At 35.3% G+C, this 15,158-nt stretch overlaps 1 protein-coding gene across 3 annotated transcripts in view; it reads left to right on the top strand.

Moving 5' to 3' along the window:
- ATRNL1 (attractin like 1) overlaps nt 1-15,158 on the top strand; it is a 520,884-nt gene that overhangs the window by 123,550 nt on the left and 382,176 nt on the right. For all 3 annotated transcript variants that reach the window (XM_054832653.1, XM_054832656.1, XM_054832655.1), the window contains 3 exons: nt 6,736-6,949; nt 8,997-9,185; nt 13,624-13,842. In XM_054832653.1, the coding sequence (XP_054688628.1) occupies nt 6,736-6,949; nt 8,997-9,185; nt 13,624-13,842 (622 nt within the window). The remainder of the gene's footprint in view (nt 1-6,735; nt 6,950-8,996; nt 9,186-13,623; nt 13,843-15,158) is intronic.

Here is a 15,158-nt window from a genome sequence, read left to right as displayed (position 1 = left end):
AACCAATGCCACAACAGCAAAATTTGAAGACACTAGGGGAAATAAGTGTTCTTATGACCTAAAGCATGACTTGTCCTACTAATTATGTCTGGATTTCATCATTTGTGTCCAATAGATACTGAGACACTTAAAAACCTGAAGCTTGCTTACACTGCTTATAATGTGTCATTCACTGGGTAAATATTTACAAAATATGACATGTGTAGGTATCTAGCATAGTTAGAATCGATACATAGTTAAAGAGTAGAAACCAGGCAATGAGGTAGTAAATAAAATTAATGATTTCTCTTCATATAGGTCTTATTTTCAGTAAGCAGGATTTTTGTTCATAATGATGCAGAAAAGAGGCAAACTAACTGCAAGCCCTTCTCAAAACTGTGAATGTTGTGGAAATGTGAGGACTAAGGGGCTGCTATTTTCAAAGTTTAATTGTATGTTTCTTCTTAGGGTAACTATTTTTCTAGAAATCAAGGAGTTCAAATGATATTGAAAAGTTTGTTGAAGTTTGATAATAACACATTGTGATGCACACATTAGAAAATGAGTCAGAAGTGTATTGTACACTTCCACGACAATTTAAGATCCAAAATGAAAGGACTTTAAATAAAGGTGGGGATAAATTTCTGAAAGAGATATATAATTTCTTAGCAGTTTGCATAATTAAGAAACAAAGGAGAATTTTGAGCCTCAGGAGTAATTGGCTATTCAGTAAAGGTAGACTTGCTCATTTCACTCATCTGCAAATTATTCGGCCCTCATTAAATTAGTGCTGAGACAGCAGCAGTGCCTGAAAAATGTGTCATGGCTGTAAATGGTGCCCTTCACTGTAGATCTCAAAGCAACTTAGCCTGACTTAAATTTTTCAAGTAAACAGTGGATTTAGCATGAAGTATCAGCTCTCTACTTAAGGTTACAAAATTTTCCTTTCTTAACATAGTTCCGTAATTACTGCTTAAAAGAAGATTAAAGTTGGGTTGTTTAGAATAGGAGAAGAGCACATTTTTGAAGTTACTAGTTTTGTTTTTAATAAATTACTGTAGTGGCTAAAATCTTGCCTTATATTCAATTAAATAGGACTGTAGATGTGAGTACAGAATGATGTTCTATTGGCATACATCGTATAATTGCCATTTTGCTCTTCTGTCACATGAAAATAAAGCCCTGTCCAGCAATTTGTCTCAGAATTTAATAATTTCTAAATCTTTTCTAACTTAACATAAAGGTTGATTTCTCACTTAAAAGGGTTTTTGGCCACTTGTTATCAGTGTTATAAAAGATTGTTCCATAAAAACAGATAAACTGTGACTAGCTGCATTTCAAGCACAAGTATATGGCTTCTAAGATGAGCCGTGTGTTCTAAAACCTAGCCTAGAAAGAAATAGTTGAGAGGAGAAACATACTTTAGGGAATGGTTCTAAATTTTAAGTAGCGTAGTGGGATAAAGCTATGGAATAGTTCTGAAGATATATTTGATTGCATTCTCCAGTGCAATGTTAGTAAGGCCCGTTACAAGCTTTTCCAAGATACCTGCTGCGTATTGCATTGCTTTGTCTCACCTCACTGTAATATCTTACTTTGATCATTTCTGGGTATTTGTTTCTCCCCCCCCCCTCCTTTTTTAACTGATAACTTACATAGAATGCTATTGAGTAAGCTTGATTGTTGATGTTATTTTAAAATGAATTATATATAATGTATAATGGGAGTCTTCATAGATATACCTTGGAGCATGTTTATTTTAAAAAATTCTACACTGAAACATTTATGGGTATATATAATTTTTCAGAATATGTTGAGTGATAATCCAGAAAAAATGGTCTTAATTTGAACAGCCAAAATATGAGCAGTGGTATTGTATAATCGTGTTTCAACAGATTCTGGCCTATACATGTTGAATAAAAATAGAAAAATAGTAGATTGAAATTCCTATTTGCTCCTATGAGCCACTGTTTCCTCCCTATCCTTTCCTCTTTCCACACCAAGGAAAAATTAAGTCAAAGTTTTATGAACTTTGCCATTTCACATAAAAATCTATAATGTAATTGAAATAATTCCTAAATCCTATAAAGAATAATTATCTGTATAATTTAGTCAAAAAGCTGCCATTTGTTTTGATGACTTTTTGTAGATGTATCATGATGTAGATGGAATGCAGCTTTTAACTCTTAACGATTTTAAATGGGAACAAAGATGTTCAACTCTGATGTCCAAAGTAACGATAAATCATTCGTTACAAAGATAATGGCATTGAAGGTTAAAATATTTTAGAGGCATAAATAGAAGATCATTCCCTAGATGCAGCTGAGAATCTTGGTTAAGAGGTTCAAACTTAAGATTATGATTCAAAGCAAATGGTTAGTCTCATGTCTATGCAAAACAGAAGCTTTTCCATTACTTATTAATAGCAGTAGTAGCAGGTAATAAGGCTCAAGCATTAGGGAGGTGAAGACATCAAATGAAGTATTTTGATAGCTAATGTATAAAAATATGAAGTGCTGTTATTTTAATTACTAATATTTTCCAACTGTTAATATATTTTCTTTTGTTTGTTTAAAAAATACTATATGAAACCAAACATGACAATTAACTTTTGCTAGCTAGAAAAGAATTTCAACTGAAATAATTTTAGGTTTTATAATGTCAACAAAGAAGTAGGAGATATTGCCTGTCGTCTTGTTCCATATTCATGGAAGAGTGGTAGAGCTGAATATTAATAGAACATGAGTAATACCTTTTTCTGGTAGAGTTTTTGTATGCACTATATCACTGAAAATCCACTGGTCTGTCTGTATGTTTGTGCATAGGTGTATATAACATCAGAAAAGAAAATCCCGTTTACACTACCTCTCTGTGCAACTGCAATCTTTATGAATAGCAATGTCTGCTTCCACCCTGCATGCCTGCTAGTGTTTTGTTAATCAAGAGATGAGAGGGCAGAATGACCAAAATTTTTATCAAGTCTCTACATACTAGCAGCTGTAAAATGGAGCTGTACCATTTCTTTGGCTTCGAAGTAAGCAAAGGTAGATATAGTCCCAAATTGGATTAGATTATCTGTTCTCTGTTGAAAGCTAGAGCATTGCAGAGCATACTTTGGATTAAGAATTCTTATGCCTTCTCTAGAGACAGCAAGCGCTCCCTTCCTTTACTGTTTTGGCGCAATGAAGGAGGAGGTAGCTCTGATAAAATCTTTAGCTTCTAGCAAAAGATACCAGCCTTGCTGAAATCAGATTCTGCTAGGAGGCAGAAGAGTGTAGGATTGGGTCCTGCTGAGCTTAGACAGCAAAGGTCTCCAAATGACCTTGGTGCCTGCTTACTATTGCAAAACATGATGACCATGCATTTGGTATTAAAGAAAAATTCTAGTAATAGTAGGAACCACATGGATTTGAAGTTCCCATTCACTTCTGTCCCCAGTGGACTGGCAACTCCAGAAAGCGTGGACTACTTTAAAGCACCCAGGAAGATTGTGACATACGTTACATTAGTTACTGTAATAGTCAGCTTGAAGAACTGAGATAGGCACAATCAAATCACATAGAAAAAGTTTCAATACTTTTTCCACTCCTCTGTTGTCTGGTTCCCTTGTAGTAATCTAAGCAGCAGGACAGCCTTGGTGTGGTGAGACAAAAGTGTCTTGAATAAGAATGATTTCCTGAACTAGGTCACGTCATTGTTTACTGACAGGTTCTTGCATGTGTACATGTTCACATGTGTGTTGGTGCTTTTCCTCTTTCCTCAAATAGAAAAGGAACTCATTCTGAGTTGCAGGTTCCTCTTCAACTCAGAATCTGAACAACTTACTAAGTGCCAAATACAGTGAGGATAGGCTAGGTTGCTCAGTTGTGTATTTTGGACACCTTGAAAGTATACATTCGTCAAAGCCTTGGGAAAGGAAGAACAAGTCTTCAGAACTCTCTGAGGAGTAACTTTCTTCCCAGTTGCCCAGAATCACAGAATAGTTTGGGTTGGAAGGGACCTCAAAGACCATCTAGTTCCAAGCCCCCTGCCATGGGCAGGGACACCCTCCACTAGACCACGTTGCCCAAAGCCCCATCCAACATGGCCTTGAACACTTCCAGGGATGGGGCCTCCCCAGCTTCTCTGGGCAACCTGTTCCAGAGCCTCACCACCCTCAGAGTGAAGAATTTATTCCTAGTATCTAATATAAATCTCCCCTCCTTCAGTTTAAAGCCATTGTGCCTTGTCCTGTCACATGTTGAGAAAGATCATCTGACCTTCCAATGGTATTCTCGAGAAGAAAAAAATAGACATATTTGGGGCTGATTTCATGTCAGCAAGTATTTTTCTGAAGTGAAGAGTTGATTTGTACTGTGTTTTTCATCCACCTGGTTTGATAAAAATATTTTTCAAGAGGCATGGACGCTAGAATCTTACATCCGTGAGTTCTGGGTACAGAGAACAGGTAGTTTGGTTTCTTTCCTGTCTGATCCTCTTCAGAAGCATCTTTGGCAAGATGTAAAGGAATCAGTTTCCCACATTCATTTTGCATTAAATGAAACAACCATAGAGTTCAAGTGATGGGTGTTCAACTCATTATTTCTTAGGGCTGAAGAAGAAACTGGATTGGCTTCATTTGGCATCTTTGAAGTCCTTCAGCTGCTTCAATTACTTTGAGACTCCCAGCTATTATGACTAAACCTTTCATCAGTTTGAGAGATAAGGACTAGATTTATGCCTTTTTTTCTTTTTTTTGGTGAAGAAATTAGTTTGATAGTCACAGCACACTGGTGACTGCAGGTGTCACAGGTGGATCTTCCTCGATTCTCAATTCATTATTTGTTTTTTTTTTTCCTGTTGGCTTTCGTGCAGCGCAGCAGCAGTCATTTTTGCTGATAAGCTTTGGTGATATCAACACTCAGTCTCTGCTACTGCCAGCAGTCTTCAGCTGCAGTTCACTGCATCATGGAATTAATGCCACATAATTGATTATGTGCTTTAAGCATGATCTTGGAGCATTTTGGTGGCCTACTTCTCAGCTAGTTACCATATTTTAATCAAACATTACAAAAAATGTTTGGGATAATCTGTTTTGGGCATCCTAAGAACATGCCCAGAGCAGCATAAGTGAGCCTGCAAGGTGGTAGCTTTGTTGGTGTGTATTTGATAGCGTGCTAATCAGTGTTCAGGTCTGTATTTTGATGTGTTACACTAGCAAAGAGCCAAAGATGGAATTTAAGATATCTGACACAGCGACTATAAGTTGTCCAGATATTACAGCTATTAAGAATGATGATGATGACTGTGATATGTGTGGCTTTTGCTTGAAGTTTTTCATTTCAGGGGTGCTGCTTTTATCTGCTAAGGCTGCTCTGGCTTTCATGATCCTCCCTAGGACTTTGTCATCAGTAAGGTGTTCTGAGACACACTCCTACTCAAATAGAAGAATTCCTCTCCAAATGTCACTGCTGCACCATCAGTTTTTATTATTAGCCTGACATGCTTTTCACCATAGCTGGAATAGGATCTTTGTTTTCTGTGTACTGACGCTGAGGCTAAATTATTTGGCAGTGCAATTGAAACAGTCAGTAATATGTTGAAGGTTCTTTTGGCTGGAATTCCTCAGCCCCAAAGTAGGCATTTAGGGTTGTTTTAGGTCTGTCTTTGTCAGCAATTTATTCTACCTAAGCCCCTGACATTTTTTATACGTGCCTGGTGAGCACGCTTAGAGAGATGTCTAGAGATGCATAAATATCTAAGGTTTTCTCATGCATGTGGACCACATATACAGCAATCTAGGCAACTAAATAACAAATAAGACAACAGATGTATTATCTGCCACTTTCCAGATGCCCAAGTTCCACTTTTACTGCTTGCATCATGTACTTTCTGGTATCCAGACCATGGGAGCTCTCACAGACACCTGGAAAGTTGGTCACCTGGGGTAGCAATGAAGTTATGAAGTAAATACCGAAGTAAGACGCAGGAGTGGGCGGTGGCATTTTTGTTGGATCTTCTTGTTGCTGTTCAAGAGTCTCCCAGTGTGCATCGCTGCTTATGAATGGGAACTTTTCTTAGTTGTTTTCTGGTTTATTTATGTCTGTTCGTGCATCTGTAAGTCTGTTAGTTGCTGTAGCAACACTCCCCCCCCCCAAAAAAAAAAGGTAAAACTTGTGGGTTGAGATAAAAGTTTAATAGTACAGAAAAGGAAGCCAATAATAATAATAACAATAACAGAATATAAAAAACCAGTGATGCACAGTGCAATTTCTCACCAACTAAAGCCAATACTCAGCTAGTTCTCCAGCTAAACTGCCTCTCAAATTTTTCTGAAATTTGATTTCTATGAATTGTTGTTAACTTATGTGTATTTTATTATTCACATTGGCCTAGCAATTAGTAATCAGTATATTAGCTACTGGAAAAAAACAATTTTGTTACAACCATTTAGCCTGGTTTCTGTATCAGACAATAGTAATCAGAATTGACTTTGTATAGAACAAACACAGATTTTTAGTAGAACAGAAGCATATAGTGGGTCGTTTTTTGGTGTTTTGTTTTGGTTTTTTTGGGGGGGCGCAGATTAACAAGATAGAACAATTAAGATAAAAACTGTATAGACAATGACTGATGGGATGATAAAGTGAGAAAAGAACATGGTGAATTCTCTCAAAATGTGAAATTGTTTCTGCTGAGCTATTCTTTGAAATCTTTTAATAAAAAACCCCAACGTTTTAACTAATTATCTCATATTGATTTCATTCTGATTTACAGAAAATTTCACCTTGGGTAGGTTTACGCAAGATCAACATCTCCTACTGGGGATGGGATGACATGTCTCCTTTTACAAATACAACTCTGCAGTGGCTTCCTGGAGAGCCAAATGACTCTGGCTTCTGTGCCTATCTAGAAAGAGCGGAGGTGGCAGGTCTGAAAGCGAATCCATGCACTGCAATGGCAGATGGCCTTGTGTGTGAAAAACCTGTCGGTAAGAAATCTCTTATACTCGGTTACCGCTACTGTCGTGATGGTAAGGTGTTTGGGTTTTCATTTGGCTAAGAGGGATTTTTGGACATTTTGGGTTAAACAATTTCAAAAATATTTACTTTTTTATTTTTTGAAAAATATGGAGCTTTAATCTAGAAAACAAATCATGTTCCTAAAGCAGTAAATATTTACTTGTGAATTAGTTTACATGGCTTAGTTTGCATTACACCAGAAGTCTTACAAGTTGCCTCTAAATCCATAGTAGTCTGTAACAACAGTGATTGTAGTGTGCGAGTATCTGTGGAGGTGCTCAACAAGGCTAATGTTTTCTTTTTGAATCTTGCTGAACATCAATGAACATTTTAATGGTCTGAAAGACTGACAAAACTAAAATTCTTGTTTCTATCTTTTATGTTTGTTTGTGTATAAAGATCGCAAATAGTCACTCAACAGTTCAAATTAGCATTTTCATGCTCTGATTGTCCTATGTTTCTCTTCATAGCTGTGGGGATTGAGCACGTGATGTTCTTTAAGTTTCTCATTCAGATTTATTTTGTGCATTGTCTGTGCAAAAGTGGAAAATATCTGCATTGTTGGTGTGTTGGGAACACTGCCTATCAATCTGATGTTTTTGCTGTGAAGTTGTCAGAGTTGTTAACTTGCGTAATCAAAGCGTGATCTTACCAATCTTTTATTTTCTTGTAAGCAATTACAAATAGTGATGTATTTGCAAAGTAAATATTGTACACTTGTTGCTACTGCCATCTGTGTTTCCTAAAAATTTCATCCTTCATAATGCTCTTAATTTTGAGTTAGTAGTTAAGTATTTAACAGATGTTTATCAGAACAGTAAAAGATATAGTCACAATGGAAGAGAAGTTTCAAAATGTAAAGGATACACAAGGTGGAACAGAAATGACATTATTAAGATGCAATATTTTATGATTAGATCAACATTATATGCATCTGTTACTCGTGTCTTGTTTTAGGTGGGTTCTTCAGGTGCTTCGAAGACTATAGAAATCAAAGAACTTCAACCTTATGAGAATAATTCTTAGTTAAGATGATTTTTGTTAGGTTTTTCTTCGTATTTTTTATTAATTGCAAACCACAGCTTGAATACGTACATAGCAGGTCAAATCCAGGAACAGCCTTGGTGAAGTAATTTGGCATACTATATTAGCAGATGAAGAATGGTTTGAGAATTTGGCTTCTATTGAATATGAGTCAATAATATGCAAAACATAGGAAGGCTTAATCCCAGTATTTCACAAGGCGCTTCTGTATGGAAAATATAGTGCTATGTATGCTTTTGGGTTCCTACCTAAGAATTACTATACTCTTGTTCTTGTACGCTGTACAGTTTTATTTGAAATCAAAACACAAATCAGGAGTTAGGTATACAAGTTCTTTTTGTGTGTTACAACTTTTTGAGATGACATGCACCACTATCCTAGTCAAAATGTGCTCTCTAGTAGAGAAAAAAAAAATAAAAACCAAACCAACCAACCAAAACAAAAGCCCAACCAAATCTGTTTTGTATTGAACAATGTTTCACTTGTTACTTAGGATTCTGGTGACTTTCATATCTACGCTATAAGGTAAAATTTTAGGGTATAAGTCATAAGTAGAATATTTGTTGCTTATACACTGTTAAATTAATGAGAACAATAGACCCAGAACTCTACTGTACTTGATATGGAAGTCTGAGACTTATTTTGTCATATATGTACAAGTAACTAAGCTGACATTACCAGGCAATTAATATTAAATTTACTATTTCAGTATATAGATAAAATTACTGGGGAAATATTTAAATGGACTCTTTAGAGCTCTAGTATGACTCATGCTGAATATTACTTAATAATTTTTATGAAATATTACTGTATTTACATACTGCACTGTAAGTTTGGACTGAATTATTTATAGTTAATTAAGGAAGCAACCGCTTCCACTTTAACAAGAATTTTTCTAATGGGACATATCATTAAAGAAAAAGGAGATTGCACTTGTATTCAAAATTATAAATGTTTGTGGATCTTTTCCAGTTAGTCCCAACCAGAATGCCAGACCTTGCAAAAAGCCATGCTCCCTGCGAACAACATGTTCTAACTGCACGAGTAATGGTATGGAATGTATGTGGTGTAGCAGTACAAAACGTTGTGTTGACTCAAACGCCTATATAATCTCCTTCCCATATGGACAGTGTCTAGAATGGCAAACTGCCACGTGCTCCCGTGAGTATCTTAATGAACCTTCATCCTATTAAATATGCCATCGTATTTTTTCCACTGATAAGAGCATCTATGTGAATGGGATTCAGCACATTCACTAAAGATAAAAATAATTTCAGATTAATCATCTCCTATAGCTACTATTGTGAGCAGTCAGTACTGTGTATGTATTTTCTAGATACAAATAAAATATTGGTAATTCTTTTATGATGAAAGATATTTAGTCTGTTAAAACAGATAGTAAAAAGTGTTTATTATTTTCAGATAAAGAAAAAATATCATGGTTATTTCTGCAACCAGCATTAGTTTGTCAAATAATGGCCATGAGTTGGAACAAAATACTGTTAAAATTAGACAAGTAATATTCAGACCTTAGACTTATATCACATCAATTTATTTTAAAAAGGAGATGACCTGAATTCAGAGGTTTTAAGATTCTGATTTATTTTGTCAGTAGATTCAAAATAGTACATTTTCCTAGTGTGCAAAGTTAAAAACAAGGCAGGTGAGTTCTTTGTCAAGCAGTCAAGGTACTCCCCAGTGTCCCCTTTGGGAGTGCATTTCATTAGAAATTGGTACAATGCCTGTCTAAGAGACTAATAAACCTACTCAATGTACCTTTCAGTATACCGTTTCGCTAAAGGTATTTCCGCCCATGTCTGTAGTGACTGGACTTTAAGTTCAGCATCATGCAGTTCCAGTGTGCATTGGTGCCATAATTCATGTCGATGCTGGAGCAAGTGGCCCGGTGCTTTAGATTCTTGTCTCAGTCATGGTTTATTTAGAAGAATTCCTCAGTTGCCATCCTACAGGTTCGTAGTATTTTTTCTGTCCTTCAAGACTTGATGAAAATATTTCCTACCTGTAGAGGACTTCAATCCAAACTTAATATATAGGACTTCTCAAGTGTCCCGTTGAACTCTCCTTGTTGCTCTTCTCTGTGAGGGTGTCTTTCTAGTCACTTGTGACTTCCTTTCCCTCTCCATAAGGGTCTTTGATATCAGCATCTCTGGAACATTTTATTTCTGGATATGTTGTGGCGGGATTGATGATGCTGTCCAACAAGAAGCAACTTGCTTTCGGGTCATAATTAGATCATTATTCCATTTAATAGATTATGGATGCAAATACAAAAGGTAGTTACTTGCTTTCACCTAAACCTCAGGAAAATATTAAGTAAAATAAGGTCCTACCATATCTGTAATAGGAACCATTGATATATTCTAATCTTAGGAGAGAATAATGGCTTTATGTACCAGGCCACTACATATATTTGGGTTAAAGGAAAATAAGGCATAGGAAAATTTTTCTTTCAGGTAAAACTAGCCAAGCATAGTGGAACTTGCAAAGCCTGTATTTTTAACTTCATAGAAATTCCTTCTTCATCCTTAGTAATCATAAAACGTAATAAATCAGTACAATGTTGATCTGTTCTGGTACATTTTTATGCTTAGTAAATTTCAGATATTAATCCAGGTTCTAGTGTCCGGGTTCAGTGTGGACTGGAAGTAGGGTTTACGTGTTCCTTGGGTCCTTATGTCTTCTAAACCCAGCCATCAGCCCACGTTTGGTCTAAGAGCAAAGAAATAATAGGAGCGCTTAATCTCTTGTCGCATATATTTAGAATAACAATACTGTAATTATGTAAAGGTTTCTTTCTCATAACAGTTCACTAAACATTTTTTCACTCCTATAAGGAATCAATTTTGCAACCTATAAAATATTGATAGAGAGTTGTGGCAGAAGATAAGTAGACTCACGATTTGGAGATAAAATACACCACCACATGAATGATGCTTAGGTTTTTAAAATAGCATATATTATTTCAGTCTGAACTTTTAATTCTGTTTTGTGTAGTATTTGCACATTGCAGATTCAATTTATTTGGGGAACACAAACTTTTTTTAAATTTAATTTTCATTTTTTGTGAGGTCTATAAAAGTTTACATTAAATAAGGCAAAGGGGATTTACTATATATCAGTTCATCATTATATAAAGGCAGTTTTGTATGAAAAATGTATTTTCTATTCAACAAATTAAAGAAGAAAACCCATGTCTGTAAGTAGGGTTTTTTTCAGCATTTAAAGCATTAGATATTTTGCATTTAAACAAGAAAATGAATGCCCAAATGAAACTGGTTCAAATGTTGTTTCAGTCTAAATGACTTGAAAATTTTATTAGGTAGATATATCCTTATGGCTGCTGAGGTAATGAAGTATTAAGTGGATTCCCTTATCAAGGGGGGGTAGTGTTTCTACTGGAAGAATGGAATATAACTATACCTTTAAAAAAATCCTCTTTTTTTATTTTATTTTTATTCTGAACAACTAATTTCTGACTTTTTGGATGTTTTGCTCTGAATGAACAAAACCCCCCGAACTTCAGACAACCGTACGTGACTTATAAGAAAAAAAAAAAATATAGCAACTGAGAACTTCACATTTATTTTCACAACTTGGAATTAAAATGAAGAACACTGCTTTATTGGTGACACTTTGTCATTTTAATACCTGCTTGCCAAAAAGTTGCATTCCACTTTTCCCCGCATCTTCCATTCATTATGACTTTTGATTGAATAGCTGACAGCTGAATAATCTTAGACCACCTCTAGAATTTCAAAGAAAAAAAAAATCTGCTTGAATATCCCCTTCTTCCATAAACAGTAACTTCTCAGTTAGCTCTCTTTAGTTTTCCAGCTGAATGCCACTGCAAAGAATATCTGAAGATTTTCACTTTTGGTTCTGTTTTGTCCTCTGTGAAGATAGTGCAGATGATACTTCAGAGCTCTTTTCTCCTAGCTTTATAAATAGCAGCATGAGAATTGTTTGGAGCATTTACAACAGTGCATCTCTGAAAGGGCAAGCCAGCCAGTACAGAATGGTGGTCTTTATCTTTCTGCTGATCTTCTAATGTATTCCAAAAAAACAAAATTTGTATCATTCAGCTTCAGATCTGATGAGATTTGGTTTAAAACTGATTTGTGTCACATGATTGAAGTTGATTTCCAAGCACAGTTGAGCTCCCTTTTTTTTTCTTTTTTTCTCCTCCCTTTTTCCATATTTGGGAAACTTGAAACATTTCCTCCTACTCAGCCTCTTCCAAGTCTAATGATACAAGAGCTCATACTCCAACTTTCTGTGCTGTTATAGTCCTTTTGAGATTTCATTCAGATTAACTGCCTGTTTTCTTGATATCTGCATGTATCTTTAGACTACTGGAGTATTTTTTCTCTGACAACTTTCATTACTTTTAAACAATTTTAATAGTTGTTGAGGTCAGAGTAGCTAGTTTTCTTATTTAATTAGAAATTAAATTGTTCTGCTTAACATAGCCTTTAGGCTATTTAGGTAGGATCTTCCTGGAGTTCATGTATGCTTTTAAATTTTATTTTTTAAGCGTCTACAAAGTTAATGTGAGAAGAGACAGGGACCCGTAGTGTTCAATGTTCAAATGATTCAGATGTTAACTTGATTCAGTGTTACAGCATTAATTTAAAAAAAAATCAGATGTAACTGAAAAAAGCTCAAATAAACTTGTGAAGTCTAATGGTGTTCCTGAAGATACTAAATTGTTAATTTGTTATTAATAAGAAATGGCAGTAACTTCAGAATATGAATTTTATTTGGTTCAAAACAGGTTTCTTAAAATATGACGAAGGCCATTTCTATGAGAAATTAAATTATTTAAATAAAGAGTATAAAAGAGCTAGAAGGAGATTTAATTTTTAGTATGCAAATTAAAAACAAAGCCTTATTTACTCTAACAGATGAGACAAGGTATAGTTCAACTGAATAGGATTGAATTATGACTTCTGGCTTATGAATCTTTTTTTTTCTCCCCTCCCCCTTGGAAAGATGTGTATTATGCTGGTTGGCTTCAAAAGTTCTATACAAGAACACTGAGTCATGTTTGTAGATAAGGACTCAGGTGCAAGCCTAGGATGCTTCCTACCCAGATAAATTTTTTGGTTTGAATTTTAATTATCACAATTTTTGGATTATTATCACTCTTATTTGGATTATAGACCTCGTCTTGAATTTCCTGTTGGAAGAACTGTTTATGTCAGTCAAATTAGTAATATACACATCTCATAATACATAATAATAATAAACACAGAATATGAATTTTATCATGGGATTTAATGAAGATGTGTAATATTGTTTGCCTCATTATCTTTGTTTATTTGAAATCTTTATTGCTGCATTGTGGTGTAACAAACACCTGCTGTGTATTTTGTGATCTCTGAAGAAGCACAACTTTTGAAGAAAACAGAGATATTCTTACTAATGTTACTGAAATTTTTTAATTTGCACGAGGAAATAGAAATGCAAAATTGTTTCTTCATCAGCTGTTGTAAAATCCTAGCATCTTTTTTAAAAGAAAACCCCTAACCCAAAACAAAAACCCCCTTGCATTAATCTTGTATTCCATGCAATAAAGCTCAAAACTGCTCTGGACTGAGGACCTGCGGACAGTGTTTGGAACAGCCTGGGTGCGGGTGGTGTAATGATCCCAGCAACACTGGCAAAGGACAATGTTTGGAAGGATCATCAAGAGGCCCAATGAAGCCTGTTGGCATGCACTCTAGTGAAATGGTGCTTGATGCTGGTCTCTGTCCAAAAGAGAAAAATTATGAGTGGTCTTTTATCCAGTGCCCAGGTAAGGTCTGCTTCTATTCTTTCTTATATGAAATAAAAGATGTTTCTTTGTTTAAGCACACCAAATTAGCATAATGATTTTGAGTAATACAAATAACACTTGCATGACAGATTTGTTTTTCCAAAATATTTCTAAATATATAGTTTGTTAGTCTCTATCTACTGAACATAAATGTTCTCACTGTCATGAAGGTTCACATGTGAAATTTAATGCAAATACTTTAACCAAAATTGCCATTTATTTGTAAATAAGTTTTCACCCATCCCATCCTTCTACTTTTTCAAATCCAACTACATGAATTTGCTTCAGCTTTTGCTTTCTTCTGGCTTCTGTATCCATCAAAGAAGAGTGCAGTTGGGGAGAAATTATCAATAGGCAACCGCTGATGGCCAGGAGCAGGCAGTTCTGTGTCCCAGCTGCTCACGCAAAAGTCCAGCTGGCTGCGAGAATGGGGGGCTGCCAAATACGGGACCTGTGCCTCCAGTCTACCTTTGAGACATTTTGAGTAAATAAAATGTATGCTTTTGTAATCTTAAAGAGAATCTCTGAAGTCTAAATTTAAGCCATACCAATCTGATTATAGTATTTTAATTTTTAAGTTCATTGGAAAAATAAGCAAGACGTCAGGTGTTTTACGAGAGTGGAAGCTGAGCTGGTACAGCCTCCCGTGTGGAAATACCGAAATCCTACCGAAAGCAGCGTAGTAGTGCGGGCAAACGAAAAGCGCACTGGGGAGTTTGACAGACCTCCAGTGGTAGTTTATAATAAATAATACAGTTTAAAAGACAGCTTGAAAAGTTTTTTTTAGAAGAAATGGTGTAATTGTGCTATTTTTCCAGCAAGTGTTCCTACTGCTGACAAATTTGGGAGCTGGAGCTTCTCTAGGACTGAAACTTTTATGGGTGTATGCAGCTGTGTTTCCTTGCTCTCCTGGGTGCTTTTTCCATCAGCATGTTCTCTGTGTGTATGCATATATATGCATGCTTATATATATATATATATATTTATATGTATGTATGTGTATCATATATGTATGTGTATATTATTTAGAGAGCAGAATCTCTGAAGAAAGTTTTATTTTGGCAACTTTTTTTTTTAAATACATAGGTAGAGAGTAGAATTTTTTAAAAAAAGTTTTAGAATAACGAAGTGAAATGTAAAACCAAAAAACTCCAACCCATCTCATACTGTTTCCTGATCAAAGAAGCCTCTAGTAAATTCCTGGAAACAATAGAATGACTCTACATTGTATGGAAACCTTAGTCTGTATGTTAAAATACAGGTATGTTGATAAGAAGTGCATTGTTAGACTTTCA

The sequence above is a fragment of the Grus americana genome, chromosome 7 (assembly GCF_028858705.1).
Source record: "Grus americana isolate bGruAme1 chromosome 7, bGruAme1.mat, whole genome shotgun sequence".
NCBI lineage: Eukaryota > Metazoa > Chordata > Aves > Gruiformes > Gruidae > Grus > Grus americana.
The sequence above is the reverse complement of the archived record's forward strand: the minus strand, read 5'-3'. Positions and strand labels throughout refer to the sequence as shown.